This window comes from Nanorana parkeri, unplaced genomic scaffold (assembly GCF_000935625.1).
Source record: "Nanorana parkeri isolate BGI_ZX_2015 unplaced genomic scaffold, ASM93562v1 scaffold870, whole genome shotgun sequence".
NCBI classification, from domain to species: domain Eukaryota; kingdom Metazoa; phylum Chordata; class Amphibia; order Anura; family Dicroglossidae; genus Nanorana; species Nanorana parkeri.
In genome coordinates, this window is record NW_017307138.1 from 399,402 (window position 1) to 416,143 (window position 16,742).

The following is a 16,742-nucleotide window of genomic DNA, read 5'->3' on the forward strand; positions in this document are numbered from 1 at the left end:
GTTACAAAGCCTATGCTGGAAATTACTGTCAATTCTTACCACACAGCAGTAGGATTCTGGATATGCCCATCTAACAGAACCCCAATGGAAGTCTGCATAGCCCGCAGCTCAAGCTGGTCTGGCATTGCTGATGGAAATGTGGCACATTATACCTAAACCTGGATTACCATATTCTGTGATGTTGGAATAGAAACCCTGGGCCTGATAATCATCTACATTTGTAGAATGGCCAGTTCTGCCTCACAGGCTACACGGTATGACACAGCAGTGAGAGATATTTATAGACGAGTTCTATACAGAACAGCATTGAAAATGTTGCAAGTTTTCATTCTTGTATTACAACAAAGCCGTGTTATTTCCTCAGGGCAATTCCATCTTTTTTTTTTTATAGATATGGTAAATATTACTGAAGTCATCAGATGGTCTGATTGTACATAATACAATTTCTTGACACGGCTTCCTGCACAGAACTATGAAATGGTCATATATATTTTAAATACCTTTTATCAGTGACACCTGTTAATGTTTCTATAGTGAGGCTGATAGGAAGGTTTACTTTTCATTACCAAGAACTGCAATACATGTTTACAATGTTCTTTGAAGCCGTAAAGTTCATTTACTGAGGAATTAACACTAGGATGGTAAGTTTTAATGTTCAACACCCTAATACCCGATTGAACCATCTCATTGTATCACTGCAATTCAGACAGGCTTCAAATACAGTAATCAATTTGCTGATCTTTTACATTATTTTAAATAAGTGCAGCAGTAATGAGTAAAACACTCTGTGTTGGCAGTACATAGTAGAGTCAGACCGCTGCTTTCATACACAACACAGCAGCATGGCTCTCCAGAGATCCGACACGTCTCCTGAACACTACTCCGATCAGTGCTGCTCAAGGAGCGGCGTTAGGGGCCCTGCCACACCATCAGTGTGTTCCAGTGCATTCGGCCTCTGGAATGCACTGGAACGCAACTCGGCCGGTTCACTTTGTTTTGGGGTGAGAGGGGGCATGGCGGTGCATTGAACTCAATGGCACTGCACCCGAACGCGTGGCACATTAGTTCCTGCGTTCCTGTCCCGTTTAGCATGTCCCTGGGCATGCTAAACTTTTCTTTTTCTAATAGAGATGGTAAGTTTAACTGCTGCTTTGCCTCCTTTGGATGACATTTCTGATCACATCCTCTTCTCTCTGACATCAGTCAAACAGACAAGAGTGGGGAAATTTTCCTTCACTTTCCATTCTGAAATCTGCCACACAGAGAGATAAGATAAATCTAGCCAATGGAGACAGAGGCAGCATGACAAAGATTCGAATAATTATCCATGATATCCATAAAAAAAAAAAGTGAACTCTGAGGGAAATTCTGAAACTAGCCAGAGTTCTTCTGCGGGACCAGAGGTAAGATAAGTAAAACTGCTTTTTAATGGCACCATAGACAAAAAAAAATATGGCGTTTGCCATTGCAATGTGGCTTCCTGTCCTTTTTTTAAATTTTCCATCAGAGTTCAGCTTCAACCTAAATGAGTAAACAATGCAGAATTATAGCTTTAAGTGAATAAAAAAAAAATAGGCAATTACAAAGGGCATGTCTGATAACTGAAGGAAACCGTGGCTAGTGGTGTGATCAGATTACAGTACAATTATTTTTCACAGCAAGATACATCATTCTAGACGCGGCACCTAGATAGGATGGTGATTTTATTTTTTTTGGCAAACCACAATAGCTGTGTTTAAATCTGAGGTAGAAAGCTAAAGTTTTGGATCCAAAAAAGGTCCTTGGGGTGAAAAAAAGAAGTACATTAATAAACAACATAAAAGAATAAAGCTGTACAAACAAAAAGTAATAAATAGAGAAGTAGAATTTTGCATTTTAAGATTCTGATTCTGTACAAAGGTTTTATAATTCCAGTGCTAAAAGAAAAACATGGCATACAGCTTATCTATAAAATACTAAAAAAAAAACAAAAAGCAGAAAACCGCACAAGGGCCATGTTTATTAAAGTGTCTGAAGGAAGGCTTCATTCAGTCTGTTTCACTCATATCAACTATCCAGATTCTTCTTTTTCTCTGCCATACTCTTCAGGGAATGAGGAGAATCTTGTTACTATGGGTAGTGCGGACTGTCAAAAAAATATACACTCGTAGGCCAATTCAAGCAAAAGCATAAAATGGATACAAGGAAGGTGATGCCCATAGCAACCATACTATTTTTTAAATTTTAATTTACCAAAGAAAAAGGAACTTAATACCTTGCTACGGATAAAACCTTCACTTTCCATTCTTCCAGATACTTTACACCAGGCCCAGTGTTCAATAAATCAACACTTGTTTCTAAGCCTATGAAGAAGAGGGCACATACATATTCTTGTCCTTCTCCGATAAAGACTTTGCATTGACTGATTTTGTTATATGAAATATTATAAGAGATTCATTCCAAATCCAAGCAAAGCATTTTTTGTTTTTGTTTTGAATACAGTGGGGAAAGATCAGAACCTTTATCAGGCAGAACCTTTATCAGGTTTCAACTGTTGTCTGTACCCCCATTGGAGATGCTTCCACTTGGTTTGTATCCCTGTAACACCAGGACATGAAATGAGGACAATGGCGGTCACTGGCACAGGGAAGGCACAGACAATAATAAAAACATCACAGTGGGGTAACTTTTCTCCATTCTACTACAAACTATTTTTTGTTTGCGGCCATTGTAGAGATTTCCCATCACTTTCTGTCGCTCTGGGCCCCTGTCACTAGAACAGGAAATGAGTGGAAACCTCAAAGGGGACACAGACAACCAGGAAACCTTCACTGAAGCATTAAACCTTCTCCACTGTATCCAATAACAAATCAAAGTTTTGGCTGGAATTGGTCTTTTAGGACAAGTATGGATTAAATCTAAGCGATGCTGATTGCTCCTTCAATACCACATTCAGAGTATTCTGTTCAAGAAAAAGCTACATACTTTCCCATCTTTATCTATAACACATATGTTTATGTGAGCCACAACAAACCTGCAAGTAAAGTGTTTATACAGAATAAAAGTAGTATATTATTGTGCAGAGCTAAAGCCATGTAAAAAATGTAATCACAACACATCTTCCCCCGCCACACACCATAACACATGGCAATGCACCTTATTTACAAAAAAAGGTTGTGTCTGATTTTAGACATGCATTGGCAGCCCCTTCAAAACGAAAGGGCTGCCTTTATCCGACGCACATTAACGTGCAACATAACAAGCATTAACGCACCGCACAAGTGTAAATGTTCCCTTAAAGAATTTAAAGAAGCACTCCAGGCAGAAACAAAATTAACCCAACAGTGGGGCTACCCCCACGCTGCAAGCGTTGAGTGCTCGTTTTTTTTTTTAGGGTGTAAAATAAAAAAGGTATACTTGCCCAAAAGAGCTGCTAGACTGATCCCTGCAGCTTCTCTTCCCCTCCACTCCGGTGGTGGAATGTCCCTCAGCATTCTCACTTTCAATACACTGTATTGGATGTGATGACTCATGGGTCAGTAGACTCCTGGAGTGAAGGGAGAGAGAGGGTGCAGGAACCAGTCTAGCAGCCAAGCTGGTAAGAGGTTTGGGTGAGTATAACTTTTTAATTGTACACCCTAGACCAAAACAGGTAGTTAACCCTTGCAGTGTGTGTGTGTGTGTGTGTGTGGGGGGGGGTAGCCCAACTGCAAGGGTTAATTTTGTTTCTGCCTAGAGTTTGTCTTTAAATATTATTGGAGTACATCTTACTTGCTGTAGTTCTGCACAACCGTATGCAGAGTGGCTGTAATTTTCAACATTATCACTTCTCTGTCGCTCTTCTGAAGCCGTTAAACATACCATACCCTCTTGAAACATAATATTAACCTTAGCCAAATAAAATGGTGCAGGGCAGCTATATATAAAACGATCTTTAAGATGTCTCCAAGCAGAGAGCATCCATGATAGAAATGTTTTCTAACAGCATAAAGTGGGATTTATGAGTCTGATGAGGTATGTGGATTAAGCTAATACATTTGTATATAGGAAGCCATGTGCAAACAAATCAATTACGTTATTTTTGGGGCACGTCATAGGGACTTGTATAACTGCAAGGCCTCGGAGCCCTTCTGCCAATGGTTTCCAATATTTCAGTGTGATTTATTATACATTAATACATATTATAGGTATGTAGACATTTTTCTCAATTCTAAGAACATATTAGGCTGTGAAGTATTGCTCTGTTTTACGAAAATGGCTGAGATTTATGTGCTTAAATAAGAAAAATGGTCCATATTGCCAATACCATCCAGGTATATAACATCTGACATATGTTTTCTGAAGAAAGTGGGAAAATTAAATCATGGATTCATTTCTTATAAATTCAGCTGTAAATTGCAGGAAATAAACTAATCAATCCACTGTAATCACAAAAATGGAATCAAATCCAGGAATTTAACATCAGTGGAGTTATTCCATTCAGCCTTTACTATTTCTGGGGCCACAGATAGGCAGATTTCTCAGAGAATGACAGGCAGAGATATATCTGCTTATCCTCAGACGAGAAGCCTGAACATTGGGACTTACTGCGATGCGTGCTTAATGGTGAAAGCGGGCACATGTTGTACTTTGAAGAAAAGTAAAAGATGAAGCCCGCTTACACAATTTTATGCGTAGACTTGTGTAGCAAAATTAGCATAAAACAGAACTCACAGGCTTTAGTAATAGTAAACATATACCATTAACTATACCACTACATTTTGGAAATCTTCTGTGTGAACCAGGTCATGTAAATGAAACGCACCTGATCTGATTTGACTGAAATGTTACCTAATACCTTGTGTCTTCCTACTCCTACTGCTTTAGATCAATTGCATTGCTTTGTTGAGTTTTAACACCTTACGATGACCCATTTAATAGCCACAGCATATCTTCTTATTAATAACACTGTTATTTCAGAGAATTGTTTGTGGTTATCTGTATCTGGTCCCACAAGACCATAAAACATATTCTCCAAATGGTACCACCTTGTTTAAGCTTCACTGGCATTTTCTAGTCATGGAAACTATAGCCCCAATGAAAACCTGTCAAGCTGTGTTTATAATACCATTTCACCTCAGAAACAAATCTTAAGGTGACCTTGGTCAAACATTGTTTGGTTAAATAACCACTGACAAATAAGGTCCTTATCCAAAAATTGGTATCGATATTAGATTATGGCCATCATGGTGCCTCCAAGCTGTTTGGTTTGGTCACCTCTACCATTATTAGACTGTTGGGATCCATGGAAAGCTCAGGATGTTGTGGTTGTTGATGGTGGTAAAGTGTAGCCTGCATATCCACGTTGATACAGAAAAGTCCAGGTATCAGTTGCCTCTGATATTCCTCCCATTTCTGCACCATGTCCATTAAGGAGTTGCTGCTCCTAATCCACCTGGGCAAAGACTCACTGGCTCCAAGGGCTAGGGGAATAGGAAGGCTCTGAGATCTCCTGAGCTCCAAATGGTAGTAGAGCCTATAACAGAAGGTGAGATAGTAAGAGAATACAAAATTGCATTTCCCCTAAACATTGTAGATAAAACATGATGTTTTTCAATGAGGGCAGATCAAATGTATAAGCTGTTTGCAATCTCAAAATAAACCTACTACTAGCATTTCATTCTCTTCTCTACTTTGCTCTTCCTTTTTCCTATTGCGATTCTTGCATTATTACTTCTTAATGCTTTTCCATAATAACATTCTAATCTATGCTTTTTTTTACTTTTAATAAGAAGAAATGACGTTATAAAGAAGTATGTCAACATTCTACCTTTTCCAATACGAAAGCAGGTCAGCAAGAGGTACACTGAAAGAAAGGAACACTAAACTCGGAAGGGAAATCTTAAAAATGCATTCAAGTACCTTAATTATTTTCCAAAATGTATCTTATTTGTGGATCACTCGGCAGTAGATCCCCAAATCATCTCTAAATTGGTAATGACACTGTCCTTCCTTCTGGAGGGTGGCTACTTTTGTTCCCCATGGTCCCTGTGTGTGTTGTAAAGCAGCCACCGCTCCAAACTCACTCCCATGATAGACTACAATCTCATCATTAGTTAGTTGATTTGTATTGAAGTTATAGTCTTGCACGGGAGCGAGCTAGGAGCGGCGGCTACTTTACAACACACACAGGGATTATGGGGAACAAAAGTACCCAACCTCCAGAAGGAAGGACAGTGTCAGCACCAACTCAGAGGTGATTTGAGGATCTACAGCCAAGTGATGCACACATAAGGTACAGCATTGTTTATAGGTAAGGCACTTGAATACACTTTTTTTTTTTTAACAAATTCATTTTTATTGAAAAAAAAATTCAGTACAACATAGAACAGTGGCAGTGAAAGGAAGGAATACAATCAAAGTAATAATCCAAATATTCCATCCGAATATAAACCAGTAGCATGGAAGCACAAAAGGTCTTGGCATGCAGATTTTTCAAAAGAAGCATATGTTTCACCACAAGAAGTAATTCCTTTTAACCGAGCATTAACCAAGAAAAGGAAAAGAGTAGAGAAGAATAAGTAAAGGTTAATACACTTTTAAGATTTAACTCCTGAGTTTAGTGCCACTTAAAAAAGTCAATGAACTGTGAACCATCTCAGAAGCTTCTCAAATGAATGTCAAATGCAATGCACTGAAAAGCATGCTGCATTTGCACAAACTCTAAGGGGCTTATTAATCAGAAATAGTAAGCAGGAGGGGTGTGTGATAACCCACAGCAACCATACAAAATACAGTGTTCATTAGTGTGCTCACTCTCATCTACTGAAAGGTGATTTTTGATTGTTTGTGATGGCTTTCTGCACATCATTGCTTTCTGCCCTACATAAGAACAGTCTTTGCACTGTCCTAAAACCAATAAACATTTTATACAATGTTGATCAGATGAAAAATTTAGAGTCTGTACTATGGGCCCAAAATAAAATTGCATTCAAAATACAAAGAAATGGTTGAACATGTTTTGTTAATAATTGTTTAACATTATTTGTTTATATCCTGATTTGATACAAAAATCTACACGGACTTCAGTCTGGGTTACAGAAAATAAATATTTAATTTGAGTTGGCCTTAGGGCAGTCCATCTGGTCACCGGAACATTGTCAACATCAGGTCCTAAAAAAAACTGTGCATTTGGCTTATTCCACATGTAAATCCCTCTGCAGCAGTTGACGTAGGCACTGTAATTATATTAGATCCTTGTGCCTTTGATCGTTTCCCTGCCACATGAAACCTGGATTTATGGTTTTATAATCTCACTGAAAATAACAATCCTCCTAATTGAGATTAATTTCAGTAAGATTAAATTGACATTAAAGTCTTAAATGTCATGTCATCCCCCCCCCCCCAATGGTGGTGTAAAGACCTACCTTAAATGATGCCTCTTGATCAGATCATCTTCTTCTTCTTTCCAGTAGTTTTCAGGGGTCCCTCCTGCGCTGGTGCAGCTCTCTGATCCAGTGCTGTCTCCTGTCTCTTCCTTTCCCACAGAGTCTGTGAGGATGCACGCTGCCTGCATTCACTTACCTTGTGTCTCTCCTCTTCTCCCATCCGAAGATCTGACTGCACACGCGCCTGCCTCATGACCCTCTGCAGTCGCCAGAAAACTTTCAGATCTTCGGGCGGGAGCGCGCGGTAGAGACAGAGGTGAGTTTGAACCCTTTTGTTTAAAATGTTTTTGTATATATCTACTGCTTGCTAGCAGTAGACATTTGCAAAAATATGCAAGGCTTTAACAATCCTTTAAGCTGAACATTCTAATACTTGGTTGATTCCTGCACATTGTACAACGCAAAAAGTTGTGTTTCTCATACTAGTAGTTCATGGACAAAATAGTCTTTCATCATTATAAACAGAGAGGTGATGTAACCTTAGATGAAAGATTATCACATAATTGCAATGAACATTGGGGCGAGCGCATGCGCATTTCAGATATTCGGACGAGAGACGAGGAGAGACACAGGGTAAGTATATGGAGCAGCGTGCACCCGCACAGACTCCGTGGGACATGGGAGAAGAGGAGGACAGAGGGGTCAGCGCTGGATTGGAGACACGCACCAGCGCTGGAGGGACAGCTAAAAATTACAGGAAAGAAGATCGGATCTTGTCTTGATTTGTATTGTGACTGTAATGCCTTCCCTATATTGTAAAGCGCTGCGCAAACTGTTGGCACTATATAAATCTTGTATAATAATAATTATTATTAAGAGACATCATTTAAGGTATATACTAAAACCTGATGAATGGGACCCTGCGTGGCCCCGAAATGTTGTTTTTTGACAGTCTGCATCAATAAAGAAGATGGATTATTGACACAAGACATATGTGTGCTGGTGACATTTACTATATGTTTGAAGATGCACGGCGCCATCAGTGGATACTACAGCATCCTCCTTTATACATAGGGGTTCCGGTAAGAAGTGCAGCAGTTCCTCTTGAAGATATAATTTAAGGCAAGTCCCTACAGCAGGATTGGGAAGGGGGGAAAAAAGTTTGACTTTAATGTAGTGCTGGTATTGATTAAAATTTTCGTGTTAGACTAATCAAATCTTTTTTTAATCGATTAATTATAAACGCACATATAGATCCAACTACATTGGCCTATACACATACAGCACAGCAATTAAGTAATACAATGAACTAGGATCACAGTAATCCAGCACGTTATTAATCTCACGTGCTCCACTCAATATGGCCGCCGCTTGAGTGGGGCAACTCAGAATAATAAACATGCTGGATTAGTGTGATCCTAGTTCATTTTATTACTTCATTGCTGTGCTGTATGTGTATAGGCCAATGCCTTGGCTGGCGCTCATGCAGAAAGTTTCCTGGGCAAACTCACCAGCCCAAGTGGCTCCGTCGGCTAACGTAGGGGGGAGGAGTCCCTTCGTTAGCCGATGGAGCCACTTGGGGAAGGAGTCTGGTGACGTCGATGTCTGTGACGTCACCGGATCGCTGACGGGACTCCCGGAAGCCGGCGGAGAGGTGAGTGTTTTCATTAGCGATCAAAATAATTTTAATCAATCAAAAAGGTTAACGATTAATCGAGAAATTAATCTTTAATTTCCACAGCCCTACTTTAATTTAATTTTCAATGCGAAAGGAAGGCACCTTCATTGTAGTGCACTGCAAAGCATGGTAATGCACTACTATGTGTTTTGGTGCACTGCATTACAAAAAATGATGCACGTTTGATTTTCGATCTCTCGTTGTTTGTTGGCAGGCCATTCAAATGAATGAGCTGCCTTAAGGCTACACAGGTTAATGCGTGTATGAACAACAAGGAATCAGAAGGTTATAAATGGACCTTTACATGAGCCCTCCCTAAAACCATAACACTGGCTCCCAGAACTAATCTTCCTGGTAACTTAACTCTCACACTAAAACCACCCTAATGCAAATCCCTTTGTTTGCATACAGACCTCTCCTTCACCACAATCCTCGACGCTGAATACAAACTGGGCCTAAGGATACTAGCATCAGACTCTAAATCAGAAGATCACAGACCCTGTATACAAATACCCTTCTTTACTGTCATAAGACTCTACTAATTAAGAAAAGGGGGCTCAACCAAATGATTAGTTATGGAGCACGGAAAAACAGAGCAGGTGACCTTGGGAATAGATATTTGTAGAAGAAGAAATCTAGTGGATGTGTTGGAAATGTTTAATATGTCTATAAATATCTGCAACAAATAAGACTTGTCACCTATTCACAGAAAAGAAAACATGTTTTTCCATGTGTACCTGTCAAGCTGATTAAATCAAGGACATCAGGTTGACGGGAACAAAGACTCTTGTGAACATTTCATAGGGGCCAGTCGGCCTAAGCATGGCTTGCCTTGTCTGTCTACCCTTGTCTGTTCAAAAAATGCTTAGTCTGAATACAAAGGCAACCTCCATCATGAACTGTCTAAGCAGAATGTTTGTGTACCTGGCTGATATGTGATTGCCCAGCTTCTTCTTTGCTCTTCTTAGAACATAGTGACATACTTTGCGTGTCTGATCTTTTATCCACCGAATATCCTCGGGGACGTCAGGAAGCCATTCGAAAAGTCTAAAACCAAAAAACAACATAGAGTGATTGAAGACAACTCTGTGATGTAATGTTTCCTCATGTGCTTCCCAACAGAATTCTCTCAGCTTTGAGCTCACTGTTCTACAGTGCAGTGCTTGTTCTTCCAGCAGCCACATTACATCAGTTGGACTAAACTAACTAATACAAAATCCTCTTTGTCATGGTCAGCTTGAATTCCAGAACAAAGGTTCACACTGATGTATATGCCAGTTTACTGATCTATACATCTAAATATTCCAAACCAACTTTCACATATAGGAAATGAGGGCAAGGTTTATATAGCTTTCATATGTATGTGAACAACGATGTAAACAATGATCCTTCCAAACACAGTTCATATCTATATCTAGTAAATATTTGATGTATTCTCATAAGAGAGTATAAGACATTTATCTTGTTATACCAAAAGGTGCTCCACAGCTCTTTACGGTTATCTTATTTCCGCCTTACAGTTTAACACTTACAAATCTCTATTGCAGCATGTCTTGTTACCTGCAGGGGTCAGTGTCCAACTACGGAAATACTCATATCACTGCAATTGCAAACAAGAGGCATAGCGGCAGCATAGACATGCAAGTATAATCTGGAAATTAGGGAATGTGGTAACCAAGTGGCAATGTAGAGTAGTGGTTCTTTAAGAAAGTACACAAAATACTAGGGCTATTCAGATACCAGGTACCGTACAAGTACAAGTACAGATACTTTTCCAGCTCCAAGACTAGACTAGAGAAAGACTAAAAAGTTGGGAGGCAGCTGTCATTTTTAAAGGAGGATACGGGGATCCTGGGACTTGTACATCCTTGTTTTAATGTATGATTTTTATTTTTATATATTTCTAATATATATGTATTTATTTATATATTAGGGATGCACCGTCCAAGTACTCACAAAAACAAGTACTTATACATTGTTTATTATTGTCATGTGACAGTTATTCTAAAACAATACAGACTAATGATTTCAGGACAGTGGTGGAGCGCCAAGGCCCAGTCACAGCTGCAACCTCTGTGATCCTGGTAGCTCTCATGAAAATGCCAAGTATCGGCACTGGTAGCTAAACTGGTATCTGGACATCCCCTACAAAATGCCATTGCAGTTACATTTGCTATCTAGACCATTATAGCCTGTTCAGCATATGTGATAATTTTTTTCAACAAAAGGTAACTCTTGCACTGTACTTTACAAATTCCAATCTGATAATTACCTGACAGTAAATGACACTGCAGATTCTAGAGGTAAAGTGTATGGCAGCATCAGTGCGGATGCTAAGCGTACAGGCAGCAGTTTGGATATTGATAGGAATACACTGCGCTTCTCTGTACAGGCCTCCAGTAGGGCTGAAAAGACAGGAAAAAAGTGTTAGTTCCCCATATGGAAGCAGAACGCACATCACATTTTTGCCTGACTGCTTTGCTTGGATCTCCATGATCATGTCCAGTCCCATATTGGAAGGACGGTATGCAGACAGTGCTGCCAGGATCAATAACAATAACAAATTCAAGGACTTCCTTAAAAATATCATCTTGATCCCATGATGTTGATGGGATTTTCCCAATTTTCTGCATACATGATAAATACAATGAAGAAGAATCCCCAGGTTTATAACTTGTCATGCCAGAAGTAACATATTGCTAATGCTTGAATCTATGGTACTGGTACTTTTTAGGGGTTTTGGAAAGGAGTGGATGTCTATCTTACCCTGATTGAGTCTCTGAGGAAGATGCTCAAACACATGTTCCTCGGCCTCCTCCACGGCAGAAATTTCTGCAGACTGCTCCTCAACCTCATTGTTCTCTTCATTTTGATTGGGTGGACTAGGAGCAGGTGGCAGGGCAAGGCATCTCATAGGCTGTGGTCGATTCAGTAGCCCTGTTGAAATAAGTCACAGTTAACTTTATTCTACACTTACACTGCCAACAAAATGTAAATCTCATTATAGGAGTAAAATCACATTATTAAAAATGATGACATACTTAAAAACAAAAAGACACAGAAAAAAAAATACTTATATTAATAATTTTTTCTTTTGATAACGTAATTATGGTACTTGTAACTGTCAAATAAATACATATACCTGTTTTGATATGTGACTTTTTGCAGATATTGTATGAAAATATGCTGATCTCTGAAAGCCCTTTCTGCAGGATAGCTTAAGCTCACATTGTCAAGCAACAGAGCATAACACCTGAAGAATAATTATTAAAAGAATAAACTGTTTTCTTTTCCCGTGCTTTAAAGTAAACCTGTGCCCAGAAGATGTACAGTAATGTTTTTACATATTCTTAACCACCTCCGGGCCGGCCGTAGTAAAAAAACGGCCGGCCCGAGCTCTCTAGATCTGAGCGGGCGTCTTTAGACGTCCAGATAAAGCACTTTAAAACAAGCTCTCATCCACCTCTGTAGCTACAGACATCGCCAAGAAATGTGTCTTCAAAGTTTACATCAGAGGCACCAATATCTTAATTTTTGTTCCTGTTACTTTCTATTATAAGAATGTTAGCACACATCACGTGGTTCTAACTGTTAGAAAGGAACTTAAATTCTATCTTTGAGAATGAATTACTTCACATTACAAGCAGCTGGATCACTTGCTTTAATCTGGCAATAAAAGTCAATAAAAGAGCTTTAAACTGAACTCCAGCTATGATGATTTATGTATACCTACATTGGTCCAGCTTGGCACAATGAAAGTATGCATTATATATCCCTGGTAGGGCTACAGGGATCCTGTACAAGGTAGTAGTAGCCAGGTCTTGAGTGACTTCCCCTCTGCTGCGGCGGTATATAGCCCTCCCCCTGCTCTCCTTTTTGGATACGCTCTCTTTTTAGGATACACCCAATCTCTGGAAATCCCTGCTGGGTTATTCGCGACAGACATTTTGGGGCAGAGCTCTGATGTCCCCTGAAATTAGACAGCGCACAATTGGGTCTGAGGAAGCAGGCCTTGTCTGCGAAACACGTCACTGCTACTTTGCAACAAATACCTCCCAATCATCTAAGATATGCTCTTCAATCTTTGTTATTTTGCTTGGCTTGGCGACATTTATTGCTACTAACACAAGTTATTATATGAAGGGAGTAGGCGCAAGATTATTGTGCATAGGAACATACTTGTTATTATGCATGGAGCCATGTATTTTATATGTTTTTAATGATGAGTCTTATTTTTAATATTTGTTAATGATGAATAAATATAAGATTATTTTTATAATTTCTAACCTATTCATTTAACTCTTTCTATTTCATGATATAATAGACACCTGGAAAATCCTCTATAAGTAGCATATTTGAGTCTCTTCTCAACAAATAGTTTCTAAGGAGGTGGTGTCCTTTGATCATCATCTATGCTCCATTCATTTTGAAGTAACGCCTTCTGCTGTGAAAACACAGAGGGTCGGCAATGGCAGCCATTCCGCAAAGGCCTAGTATTATTTATCAATAAATACTTGGCTTTCTCTGATTAGACAAGAGGTGGTGACATCACCACACTGACCCTCAGTCCAATAAGAGAATGCCTAGTATTCATTGGCTACTACTAGTGTATTACACGATCTCTGTGGCCCTACCATTTATAGAATATGCATACTTTTATTGGGTCAAGCTGGACTTCTGTAAGTATACATAAATCTTTATAGCTGCATAGCTGGAGTTCAGCCTTCAAGCTCTTTTCTTGCCTGGTAAGGCTATGTAAATGATTTAAAATGTATCTATAGTTAAATCTTTATTTCTTTTTTGTTGTTAAATAGATTGGCAAATAATTCCTGTCTGGTTTTACTGTCATCAGAGGCTCTGCTGTGGAGATTACTTCCTGTTTGGTAATAAGTAAACAGCAACACAGACAGAGGTGTCTAAAAATATATATTTTTTAAGTTAGTTTTTAAGTAGGGGAATGATAGAACCCCCTGTCAACCTTTTATTGTATTCTGCTGCACTGGTAAAACATGGAACCCAGAACAGAAAGTAAGGTTATCTCTATAACAGAGCCCTGCGTAGCAGTAAAACCTGACAGGTGTTCTAAACTCCCCGATAATATGCAAAACTAAAAAAAATGTTTTGAGCATGAATACACTTTAATGCCCATAGTGTGGGCACAGGTGCACTTTAACTTTACATAACCAGTACTTTTCACTTTTAGTTGCACTTCATGATATCAGAGTAAACATGAAAGGAAGCCATTGGTCCACACCTTGGTAAAGCATAAGACACTTCTCCCAGTCAAACAGCTCCTATGATTTCCTGAAGAAAGCAGGCAGACCCCAGTCACTGCAATAGAGAGGTTGCCACAGGACATACCATTTTCTACCTGTATTCAGGTCTAATATTGGTGCTTACCTATTGCTACACCAATATTCTAGTTTCAAAAGCAAAGCTTATATCCAGGGCACTCCCAGCTTAACTATACTTCTTTATTGCAACTTCAAACAAGGCTGAAAACAGTAAAAATTCATGGAACGACTTTTTCACATGCAAACTTTCTCATCTGACTGCCTTGGGAGAGCATACAGCCTGCACGTGAAATGGTCCTTTGCCATATCTTAACTATTTTTAGCCTTATTTGAAACAGTTGTAAAAATGTATGGTTAATTTCAACATAGGGGTTCCCTTGATAAAATCTATAGTATACACATAGATAATTATGTGACCGAATTGCATACTATGCTACACTTTGTGCAAGGTTCTGACTTGCTAATTGTTTGTCATGGGGGTTCTGTGAGGGAAGCGGTGCTGCTGTAAATTTCAAAGTTTTTCTTTATGTAACTTGTTCAAAATGTTAATAAAAAAATTATCTGATTGAAAAAAAAAATTATGGTTAAGCCAAGTGTGTCCCGGATATAATTTTTGCTTTTAAAAGCTTGCAGAAAGTATGGAGTTTAAGTGAGATCTGTTATTGATCAGCTTAAAGAAGTGACACTAAACTCAGGAGTTAAATCTTATAAAAGCATTTAAGTACCTTAACTATTAACAAAAATGTATGTTATTTGTGTATCACTCGGCTGTAGATCCTCAAATCATCTCTGAATTGGTGCTGACACCGTCCTTCCTTCTGGAGGGTGGCTACTTTTGTTCCCCATGGTCCCTGTGTGTGTTATAAAGTAGCAATCGCTCCAAGCTCACTCCATGATGGACTTCAATCTCAATACAAGTTAGTAAACTAAACATGAGATTGAAGTCCATCATGGGAGTGAGCTTGGAGCGGTGGCTGCTTTACAACACTCACAGGGGACCAGGGGGAACAAAAGTAGCCACCCTCCAGAAGGAAGGACAGTGTAAGCACCAATTCAGAGATGATTTGAGGATCTACAACCAATTGATACACACATAAGCTACATTTTTGTTAATAGTTAAGGTACTTGAATGTACTTTGAAGATTTAACTCCTGAGTTTAGTGTCACTTTAAAACAGTTGCCCCCAGACAAGTGTCCCCAGACAAGTGAAAAATAGAGGGGAAATCTCTGGTAAGAGGTGACATGACAGGACAAATAGGGAAAGTGACTCCCTATGGAGGAGACACAGACAGCAATCAAAACCTGACAGGTTCTAAGCCCTCACTAATCTATACTTAACTAACAACGACAATAAGGCTTTAGATACACTTTAACAATAATTACCATTTTTTTTAAAGGTAATATAAGTCTATAAATACAGATGCAACATATGAATATAAATATATATATAGATGCACCATATTAATACAACTGTACCTACCGTTCCGCTTAAGGAAATGTAATGCATCCTTGTATCCCTGCTTACACATATCTTTAAGCACCTATAAAAGGCAAAAGAAAAGGAAATATTACACACTAAATAAAGGAATGCATCTGCACAATGATAAATGACTATAAAATCTTTGTGAATATCAGCACCTACAATCAAATGCTTGGTTCTATGATTGATGCGTTCATTATAAAACTTTCTTTAGCTGTCTGCAGGCCCTTATGCCCATGATGAGAGGTTGTAGGTTGCTAAATTGATGCTGGTACTTAGTTCTTGCCTGTAGTTTTATAAAGACTCTTCTAGGACTTACATTTGATAAATATCAGTGATATCCGACTAGGTCAATTTAGTCTATCTTACTTAACTGCAATTGTTTCTGCAGCTGCGGAACGCACAGTGTAATGTCTTGTTGGCACACTGTATCTTCTGCTTCTCGCAACTGTCAAAAGCAGGAGATAAAATGGGGAAGATTTACAAAGAGCCGTCCAGGGAGTGTCTGTGTAAAACATGTACAATTTGCCTAATTATGAACAACATTTAGTTTAATAGGCAATTGCTACTGGAGACAAGGGGCATGGGAGAAAACGAACAAATAGTAAGTTTTCTGTGACAGCTAAATAAAGAAGTCACCAGCACTCGGTAATATGTGCAAGAAGTATAAGCACTTTTATTTAACTGTAACATGTGTCATTAGGCCAATGTTTCGGGGCCACCCAGGTTGCCTTCTTCCGGGCCAACATAGTGACTCGTCACAATGTCGCCCCTGAAGAAAGGAGCCTGCGTGACCCTGAAATGTTGGCTTAATGATGCATGTGACGGTTCAATAAAAGTGCTTATAATTCTTGAACATATTATCGAGTGCTGGTGACTTCTTTTACTGACTGAATCTTACACAGCGCCATTCTTTGTTGTCACTCCAGCACCAAACTTCTGTA

At 39.0% G+C, this 16,742-nt stretch overlaps 1 protein-coding gene across 2 annotated transcripts in view; it reads right to left on the minus strand.

Moving 5' to 3' along the window:
• Positions 1-4,814: 4,814 nt before the first annotated feature.
• PNPLA2 (patatin like phospholipase domain containing 2) overlaps positions 4,815-16,742 on the minus strand; it is a 42,785-nt gene continuing 30,857 nt past the window's right edge. For both annotated transcript variants that reach the window (XM_018565654.1, XM_018565655.1), the window contains exons 6-10: positions 15,799-15,859; positions 11,791-11,961; positions 11,297-11,429; positions 9,949-10,071; positions 4,815-5,494 (exon numbers count right to left, since the gene is read on the minus strand). In XM_018565654.1, the coding sequence (XP_018421156.1) occupies positions 5,203-5,494; positions 9,949-10,071; positions 11,297-11,429; positions 11,791-11,961; positions 15,799-15,859 (780 nt within the window). In that variant the 3' untranslated portion in view covers positions 4,815-5,202. The remainder of the gene's footprint in view (positions 5,495-9,948; positions 10,072-11,296; positions 11,430-11,790; positions 11,962-15,798; positions 15,860-16,742) is intronic.